General features: G+C 36.4%; 1 protein-coding gene across 4 annotated transcripts in view; it reads right to left on the bottom strand.

Moving 5' to 3' along the window:
- Nucleotides 1-10,362, bottom strand: part of mak (male germ cell-associated kinase) — an 89,150-nt gene that overhangs the window by 15,977 nt on the left and 62,811 nt on the right. For all 4 annotated transcript variants that reach the window (XM_016234597.1, XM_016234596.1, XM_016234598.1 and 1 more), the window contains 2 exons: nucleotides 5,885-6,027; nucleotides 5,355-5,483 (listed from right to left, as the gene is read on the bottom strand). In XM_016234597.1, the coding sequence (XP_016090083.1) occupies nucleotides 5,355-5,483; nucleotides 5,885-6,027 (272 nt within the window). The remainder of the gene's footprint in view (nucleotides 1-5,354; nucleotides 5,484-5,884; nucleotides 6,028-10,362) is intronic.

Below are 10,362 nucleotides of genomic sequence, written 5' to 3'. Positions count from 1 at the left end.
AATCTGCAAAAATGTCAACAATTCTGTGTTTTTCTGTCAATATGGGGTGCTGTGTGTACATTAATGAGGAAAAAATTTTTACTTAAATGATTTTAGCAAATGGCTGCAATATAACAAAGAGTGAAAAATTTAGGAGGGTCTGAATACTTTCCGTACCCACTGTATAATATAGTATATAATATCTGTAGAGTCCGTTATTTCCGGGTCCAATACACGTCTGGTTTTCGTGCACGTAAGCAAGTCATTGACATATTTTTTTGAGTTTATCCCTATTTTTCCCAGTCTTTGAAGCATATTTCCTACATTACTTCTTTTATTCATTTTTTTTGTTCAGTCATTTAATTTAGATGTGTATTTCTATGTAGGAGGGTCTGAATACTTTCCGTACCCACTGTATAATATAGTATATAATATCTGTAGAGTCCGTTATTTCCGGGTCCAATACACGTCTGGTTTTCGTGCACGTAAGCAAGTCATTGACATATTTTTTTGAGTTTATCCCTATTTTTCCCAGTCTTTGAAGCATATTTCCTACATTACTTCTTTTATTCATTTTTTTTGTTCAGTCATTTAATTTAGATGTGTATTTCTATTTTTTGTTTAGTTGTTTGCCCTTTTTAATTACTTAATTTATAAAGTCATAAAAAAAGAGTAATAAAGTGTACAATAAAGTACAATCAAAAGCTTTAATTAGACTATAATCACATTACACTTGAATAAAGTTAAAGGTGTAATCTGCCGATTGTCCTGCAGGTGACCTCATAATTCTGTTTTCTTACGATGCAAGTAGGGCTTTATGATTACTCCAGAGCACTCCTAGATCTATGAAGATTTTCAAGTACTACTTACTGTAAGTTACGATGGTTTTGGGATAAGGTCCGCAAGACTAAGATGATTTGTGCGATCAATTTAAGATTATGATGCTTTTGCGAAACGCAGCCCTGAACGATGGATTATGGTGAGTTTGGGCTCTTTTTAATTGGGAGAATTTTCTGCAAATAATGGCGTGCCATTTTCTATGATATATGCATGTTTCATGAAGTTACGAGTGAAATCGCCACATGACAGCTACCTTATATTTTTTGCTAAGCTACATGGGCCTGTGCAGTTTTATGTTATAAATTCATGAGGAAAATCTTTAGATATAAATGATGGATTATAGTGGTTTGGGGCTTTTTTTAATCAGGAGAATCTGCTCTAAATAATGATGCCTATTTTTGCCTGTTTTTATGAAGTTACAAGCAAAATGGTGACATCAATATATTATTTTCATATGGGACTCAGGGTGACTTCTCCAGTTTATTCAAAGCCCTAAACTGTGCTTGTTTTATTCTACTCCATGAGACCTTTCAAATGACATATGACACATGACTATCCGAGCTGTATGTTTTTTGACACATGGCACAAAAAACATATTTTTGTAAATTATGATATTTTTTTTAATAATTTATCAGCAAATAACTCTGCACTACTTTGGAGTTAATCAAAGTGACATACATGCATTGTAAAGCTCAGACTCTAAGCTTTCAAATGATATCCATTTTTTGTTGATCAAGGCAGTGGTTTGAAAAATATTAGTAATATTTTCGCGGAGGGGGGCATCCCATCCGTGGTACACTTCAGTTTAGAGGGACTGCTCAGCGCTAGTTAAGAGTTGATCAAAATAATTACATTCATTGAAAAGCTGAGATTCTAAGCTTTAAAATGATACCCATTTTGTGTTATTCCATTTAGGGGTTGCTTAGTAATTTTATTTAGGGGTTGCATAGAGTCACCTCGGGTTTAAAGGGTCACATTTATAATCTGTCTAAATTATACAGCTATGAAACAGATTTTTGCCATAAGACAGCACTAAATGTGTACTATATTATTTTAAGGTGACTTTATGAAATTCTGTATAAATTCTGGGAAATTAAACATTCACCCACTCTGGTAAAAAAAAACCCGTAAATTTTATAAGTGTATTTTTATTAGGTGGCAATTTATCTAGTTATTTATTTAATGTTTCTAGACAAAGGAACTGTGCCGAGTGTAATGCATAAAACAGACATGTATCATTTTAAAAACTACACTACACCGTAAACACTGCTTAGAATTTTAATTCTACTTTATTAATTTCAATTTTGAATTACAATTCTGCATCCTGTTTGCTGTTATTTCAAATTCAGGAACTGACTTCAATTTAAGGCACTAACAATTTAATTCTGAATTATGCACAATCGATTACTATTACTGGGATCGGGTGTGTGTGTGTGTGTGGGGGGGGGGGGGGGGGGGTGTTTGTGGTTAAGAATATGGCTGATGTAACACTTGTAACACTATTACTAGGTTAAAACTACTCTAAGGGATAAATGGATGAGTTTTTATACAGTTTGGTTGCCACAGTTTACAATGCCTAATCTGACCCTCGTCAATGTCTTTTTTCGTGGCCAAAGGATGAGAATATTTCAAAGTTTTGTATCACTACCCCAAGGTTGCATCAAGGCTGCCAAAATGTCCCATATTTATTTAATGACATTATATCTGCAAGAACTGTGGGTTGTGAAAGTTTACAACATATATACAACACACATTTACATTAAAGTTTACAAGACTAATACATACTTTCAAATTTGTTTGGGTTTATTCAAAAAAGTAGAATTGCATTTTAAAAAATATAGCTGCAAATAGCAATTAATGTGCCAAGCGCTCCAGAAACAAACAACCTAGCAAGCATCAGACCAACTGCAGCAATGAGTAATTGAAGCCATTTTAAGATGATTTTATTCAAAATGGCCGAAAAATCATAAATAAAACCACTAGTAATATGATTTAATAGCTTCTCACTTGACCAATAAGTTATCAAATCAATGTGATGTGTTCTGTGTGAGTTTTTTTTTTTTGCTATACAAAAACGGTTTTGTCTATCAACAAAAAATCCATATATTTTAGTCAGGACAGTCTGAAGATGATCTATCTCGATTTTGGTGAAAATCAGACAAACAGTCCAGGAGGAGTTCGAAAAAGCATGTTTTTATTGGAAATCAAAATGGCATACAGGAAGTTTGGCTGACTATGGCATAATTGGTATCTATATTGTCGGCATGACCCAAGGCATATTGTGAGACCAGTTTCATTTCAAAAGTTATAAGCATGTTCGGAAATTTCAGTATTAATGGTTAATGAATGGATAATCACAATAGGTGCGAAATCCATAACTTTTTGTCAGCACAGTCTGAAGATGATCTGACTCGATTTTGGTAAAATCGGACTAACGGTCTAGGAGGAGTTCGAAAAAGTAGATTTTCAACATAAATTAAAATGACAAAGGAAGTTTGTCCAACTATGGCAAAAGTGGCATCTATGTTCTTGGCATGACCAAAGGAATATTTTGAGGCCAGTTTGATTAAAATAGGCTAATGTTATGAGCATAAAATTAAGCATTTTTGAAAATGTCATTATTAATTGTTAATGAATGGTTTATCACTTTTGACCAATAGGTGGCACTGTTCCAAAATTGATGTGGCGTGGTCAGTGTGAGGTAACAATGGCCTATTCAAAGTTTGGTGTCAATATGTCAATATGATACAGCCTCAGATGCAGTTTGGCATCATTCCAGCAAATTCATTGATGTGTCAAACGACAACCGTTTCATATATCGACATGAAATCCATAACTTTTTGCCCGCATGGTCTGAAGATGATCTGACTCGATTTTGGTAAAATCGGACTAACGGTCTAGGAGGAGTTCGAAAAAGTAGGTTTTCAACAAATTAAAGTGGCTGACAGGAAGTTCAGCTGACTATGGCAAAATTAGTATCTATGTTCTCAGCATGACCCAAAGAATATACTGAGACCAGTTTCATTACAATAGGCTAATATACTCAAAAGTTATTAGCATTTTTGTAAATGTCATTATAACTTTTGACCATCACTAGGTGGCGCGGCGCCAAAACTGTGCAGGTAGCCTCAGGTCATTGTTGTTATAACACACACCACGTTTGATCAGAATACACTAAAGCATTGTGGAGATATGGCCTCATGTTCATTTTTGCATGCTTTTCGTTGAATTCATTTGCACATTATTCGAGAACGGTAAGACTAATCAACTGGAATTCCATAACTTTTTACCAGCATGGTCTGAAGAAGTTCCGAGACAATTTTGGTGACAAACCGCCTGGACGAGTACTTTTTTTCGAACTATGGAATATTGCAAAAAATCTTGACCTGTAGAATTTTAAATTTTGGTGTCCATATGAGTCGGCATGAGCCAAGGAATCAGACGGAAAAAAAGTTAGTAGCATAAACATAAGTGCAAATTTGGGCGTTAGTGTTGGCGCTAGAGAGTTTGAGTTTGAGACTCCAAACTTGCTATGGTTAATGTTGAGACTGTCCTCTATAGGCCGGGACACACCAAGCTGACAAGAACTAGCAGCAACAAAAGCCGATGGTGTTGTCGCATCACGTCAGCACCGCCTAGACCAAAAAGCTGCACTTGAACACACCGCTCAGACTACAGCCAACTGCAAAATAACATGTGCGTTCTGCCCTTGCGTGAGAGGAATTAACTGTCTTAATTATCTTATATCAGCAGCTATCAATAGTATATATTCGTCATCCAAAAGGAAAAACCGGATATACGAAATGTAAACAAAGCAGTGCTTGCTTGCCATTTTGAATATCAATTATGTTGATACCTTATCAACTAAGTGGCTCATGTTGTTATGAAAATATTCACATACTGGAATGCTTGGGTAAGATCTCGTAACATTAGAACAGTCTGCTGTCTGGGCCTGCCTTCATTTACTTACTCATTTCAATCACTTTCGCTTTAATTCTCCGGCACTGACTCGTTCGTTAAACTGAGCATTCAATCAGAGTTCTCACTCTAGCTGATGGCCCTGATGCCGATTTAACATGTTGAATCAGGCATTCTTCCATCTAAGTGAGCCCGACGAGAGCCGACGTGTGGAACACACCAAACAAACTAGCCCGACGTCGGGCTTGGTGTGTCCCGGCCTAATTTCATAACTTTGCTATGGGCTGCCATAGACTTCCAGAGAGGAAGAAGAATAATAATAATAGGAATGCCAACGGATACAAAAGGTGCCATTGCACCTTCGGTGCTTGGCCCCATATAATATATTTTTCACTGCATATACACAAGAAAAGTGAAACATTTGTGTATCAAGTATTTTCATTTCAGTAAAAAAAGATTTAATAATAAAAAAAGAAACATCAAGTACAATAAAGTTAATTTTAACTTAATTTTAAGGTTTTGTTGTTTATTTTTTGCATTCTATGGTTGCAAATTAATTTGAGAAATTTGTGCATTGGGTATTGATGAAGTCTCAGCTTTAATTCATTTGTGCTCACCTGGGCTGATTCTAGACACTGGCGCTCCTTCAATAGGTGCGAGAGGTTTGTTCATCAGAGCTGAGGTGTCCCACAAGTCTTGTTGAGACTCCTTGTTATTCAGAGATGGTGTGTTCTTGCTTATTAACCCTAGGATTGATAGAATTATTATGTAAAACCTAATTTATTCAAAATATTCTAATGTGTTATTTACGTATACAGTGATTTGCTGCATTAAACATTTGTTTAGAAGGCATTTATTTTTAACGAGTCGAGAAAAATGAACCTTTATGCAAATAAGCAGTGATGCAAGTGTCAACTGTCAATGAGATCTGAACATGTGATCTGTGTTCTATGAGATACTCATCTCAAGCCTTTACATCTGTCTCTGCATACATGCAGGGATATTATTTTAAAATGTGTGGAAAGCCATGTCAGGAATTGTCAGCATTGTGAGATAGTTTTTAAATATGCATTGATAATCATCCGCTGGAATTCATAAACAAAAAACAAAGAAAGATAAAAAAAACTAAATTAAACTGATATCTTGCCTGGTAGGTATCTGGACTGGCGCAGGTAATGTTGTCTGGCTGAAGAGGTGCTCTGGTGACTAGAGTCTGGTTGGTTCAGTCGGCTGGTGTTTGGTAATTTTGTTACAGTGCTAAATGTATAAAGGGGTTTCTGGTCCTTGGGCCTGCAAAGTTTTTCATAACATAAAAAGAGTGAAATCTCAAATGGAATAACTGAAATTAAAAGTGCAATAAAGAAGCACAAAAGCCCTATTCTCAAACTTAGTCAGCAGCCATGATACTAGACTATGATACTAGTAGGTTTCACAGGCATGCTCCCAACACAAAAGTCTGCTAAAATGGTAGGCAGCAACATTATGCAGCTTTCTAGATTAGACCAGCCTTCAGTACAGATCCTTATGGCCAGCAATAAACACGTCATGCTAGAATGAGCTGGGACCAAAACAGTTTTTAACAAGAAGGATGTTCTTTGTGATTATGGCCATTGATAAGCCTCTACTACTAATCGTCTACTACTGGCTAACAGAGGTGGGACCGTTTTGCAAGTCACAAGTAAGTCTCAAGTCTTTGCATTTAAGTCTCGAGTCAAGACAGACAAGTCCCAAGTCTAGACGGGCAAGTCCAAGTAAAGTTGCAAGTCCTCAACTTTAAGCTTCAAGTCCTAAACAAGTCATTAGTGCTGTTTGCCCAAAGTAGTTTCTCTGTATTAATTACTGCAGTAAATTTGAAGTCATTAATAGTCTATAGTAAGTATAATTATAAAGATATAATAATTAGTGGTGTTTCATTGAGGAATGAATCATTGTGAACAAATATAGGCCTAATGAATGAATAATTTCAAGTCCACTGATTCATTTGTAAATTATTCAGTGATTTTAATGAATCAACTGAGTCAAATATTTAACAACTTGCTAATACTCATTTATTGCCACCTACTGGCGTAGGTCTACAGAAATAGACAGCTTTATTGGCATGATTGTTGGGTATTTATAGTATTTACAAAACCTTTATAGTACTTTAAGTCTTAAACAGATATGCTGATACAGAATGTTAATTACTGGGCAAAGAGATACATAAAATGAAGCTGAAAAGTAAATATATAACAATAGTTATAATAGACAAATGTTAAATAAAAATAAGAAACCATCAGTGAACGTGTTTAAAAGACGAATTGGATAATGTGTTTTCTTATAGCTCTATATTATTTTATGTTCTTATATAGGAATTCCTTCAACAAATATTGATAAATTATTCAAATGTCATGGGAGACAAGTGCAATAGTAGTTATAATCATGACACTGCACTGTCTTTTTGTTATTCTTCATTCAAAATAAAACGTTAATATTTTAATAATCCTAGGGTTTGAGTTAAGTTTGGGTTTAAATTAATATGTTGAGTTTACAAGGTATATGTCTCTTGGCCACAAGTAAACCAAACATGTCCGGCACCACACCGTTCACTATAGTAGGTTTAAGAAATGAGGCATGAAAAATTATTCACACCAAAACTGTAGATATTTAGATACACAAATATATGTAAGTGAATGCATTTTGTGTTTTAAACAAGTTCATAATGTTGATGGCTTAGTTTAGGGTCTATATGTGGCTTAGGGCTGTCAAAATGGCTGAAAAACTAAATTCTAATTTTGTACTTAATTATGATCCCAATTCGAATTACATTCGAATTTAAAATGCATAATTTCAGTTAGGGTGAAGAAAAGATTTTGGCTTCTCTCCTGAGGCCACAAGAGGGCGCATCAAGCTAAATATTACTAATGCACATTTCTTCAAAGCATAAGATAACATGATATCTGTGAAAAAAGTGCATAATGTTTAAAATAATGTTTATAAACCAATTATGATTAAGTAAGTTGCTTAAACAACTATAAACAAAACAGCATCACATATGTATGCATAGTTTAATACAAAGGGCTGAAAGCCAATCACACGGAGTACATTTTCTTTTATTTAAAAACACAAGTAGAAGTGACATGGGGAAAAAACCACGCCATAAAGTCTCGAGATATGTTTTTTCAAAGTTGAAATTGCATTAATTTTATTATCATTATACGGCTATTTTGTGTGAGATGCGAGTGCAACGGTGATAGACGTCCCTCTAGAAAATGCGTGAAATATGCTTTCTGTGTGAACGGCTTGGTTTAAGTTTTCACGTAAACAACATCTTCTCCGCATTGATGTTTTTTATTTTAAATGCGACGGATATTTGAAATTCACTTTTTTTTTTGACAGCCCTAATGTGGCCTACCATGCAGTATGAGCCTGTCAGATTTACAACAAGTGAGTTCATCCATTTCTTCTGAAAGACATGAAAGTGAGTGGCTGGTAAACAGGAACAATAGATTGAACTTTATAGGTAGGCTACATACAATGTGTGTTTGACATGAAAAAAAAATCCTATTATTATTGCCATTTCCACATACATCTGTGTTTCTTCTTCTTCTTCTTCTTATTATTATTATTATAAATGGTGTATAGTGATTATGTGTATTTTAAATGTCTTAAAACATTAAGGCAGCGGCTATTTGCACTAAGTGTAAATAGCGATAGAGGCTATTTACACTAAGTGCAAATAGCATATTTTCTTAGCGATAGATGCTATTTACACTAAGTGCAAATAGCAATAGATGCTATTTACACTAAGTGCAGATAGCGATAGATTCTATTTACACTAAGTGAAAATAGCAGTATTTTTAACAATATGCTATTTACACTAAGTGCAGATAGCGATAGATTCTATTTACACTGTTAAAATAGCAGGATTTTCTGCTATTTATACTACTTATTGCAAATAGTGGCAATTATCTGCACCTCAGTATTATAGTACATTATAAAACAGTATGCAGTAATAACATATTGAGTGTAAATTATCATTTTAATTCAAATTATTAAATGGATGCCACCTTATTGGGACAATAAAGCCCTCCCTACACCTACCCTAACCCTACCCGATACTTTATTTTCAACTTTTTGATTATTTCCTTAATTTCTCATCAAAAATACTACAATACACGCTTTACCATCTACACCACTGAAGCTGACAATTGTCTGCCGTCTTTTATATTGTTGACCATCCCTATCACACGTTTCTGGGTGGAGCTAGTGTAAATAGCCTCTGCCAGCAAGGCAGGAGTGTAAATAGACACTCCGAAACATTAAATAGCCTTAACATTATGTGGTTGAAAACACTAATAAGCACTCACTGAGCCAGTCCCTCTCTGGCTAAGTGCCAAAAGCTGCACTAATTGAGACTAAGTCGACTCACAAGTCTTCTTTGATTATGTCGAGTCAAGTCACAAGTCCTCAAATTTGGGATTCAAGTCCGAGTCAAGTCCAAGTCATGCGACTCGAGTCCACAACTCTGCTGGCTAAATAGCAACTCTACCTTCATGTTCAGACTACAACACTCCTTTTACCCTAATGCCAGTGTGATGTATGCTGATCTTTATGCAGAAAGAGACTGATGCAAAATTTACTGAATAACATCAATCTTGCAGCCTCCTTAAACCGTTCTTAAACTGTTCATTTGGCCAAGGGAGAACTGGTCCCAAGGTTTTTGCCTCCATTTCTGTCAAATGATGGAGTTTGGGTTCCCTGCCACTGTCACTTTTGGCTTGCTTAGTGGGGCTCAAAAGACACTTGATATTCGGTAATATTACGGATTTGAATATTTAATATTACATTTATCGGATGAGAACAAAACTTAAAGGGATCATATGATGCGATTTCAATTTTTCCTGGATTTGCATAACGCCGCCCAAATGTTCACGCAAAGAAAGGCGGCGAAACTTTTATTCTCGCTGTAGTATTGTTGCCGCCGCCACCATGCCATGGAGACACTGTGTTTTGTTGTGAAAGTGAAACTACTTTGTTTGGCCTTCCAAAAGAGGATGATATCCGCTTCGTCATGCCTAGAGCTGATCCGTGCTGGTCGCTGAGGAAATACATCAACTTTGCCTGTTGGATCGCCGGATCGGCTTTCACCGTGGACGAAGCAGAGTCCAGCCCGGGGTCGTCACATGTGGTTGCCGCAAGCCCGCCGGCCAAGCCGTTAGAAAGTGAAACTACTTTGTTTGGCCTTCCAAAAGAGGATGATATCCGCTTCGTCATGCCTAGAGCTGATCCGTGCTGGTCGCTGAGGAAATACATCAACTTTGCCTGTTGGATCGCCGGATCGGCTTTCACCGTGGACGAAGCAGAGTCCAGCCCGGGGTCGTCACATGTGGTTGCCGCAAGCCCGCCGGCCAAGCCGTTATCAAGCTCACCAGCCTCCTCTCACTCAGCCCGCCGGCCGTTCCTCACTCTAGCCGCCGGCCTCCGCTCACTCTAGGCTGCCGCCACGTGTGATGCTGTGTTTCGTTGTGAAAGCAAAACTACTTTGTTTGGCCTTCCAAAAGAGGACACGACTAGAAATCAGTGGTTAAGTTGTATTTACAACACTGTTCCAGAACACTTCAACCCAAATATTCAGATGTGTGCAGC

Source organism: Sinocyclocheilus grahami, unplaced genomic scaffold, assembly GCF_001515645.1.
Source record: "Sinocyclocheilus grahami isolate Dianchi unplaced genomic scaffold, SAMN03320097.WGS_v1.1 scaffold455.1, whole genome shotgun sequence".
NCBI classification, from domain to species: domain Eukaryota; kingdom Metazoa; phylum Chordata; class Actinopteri; order Cypriniformes; family Cyprinidae; genus Sinocyclocheilus; species Sinocyclocheilus grahami.
This window is presented reverse-complemented; position numbering and strand designations above follow the sequence as displayed.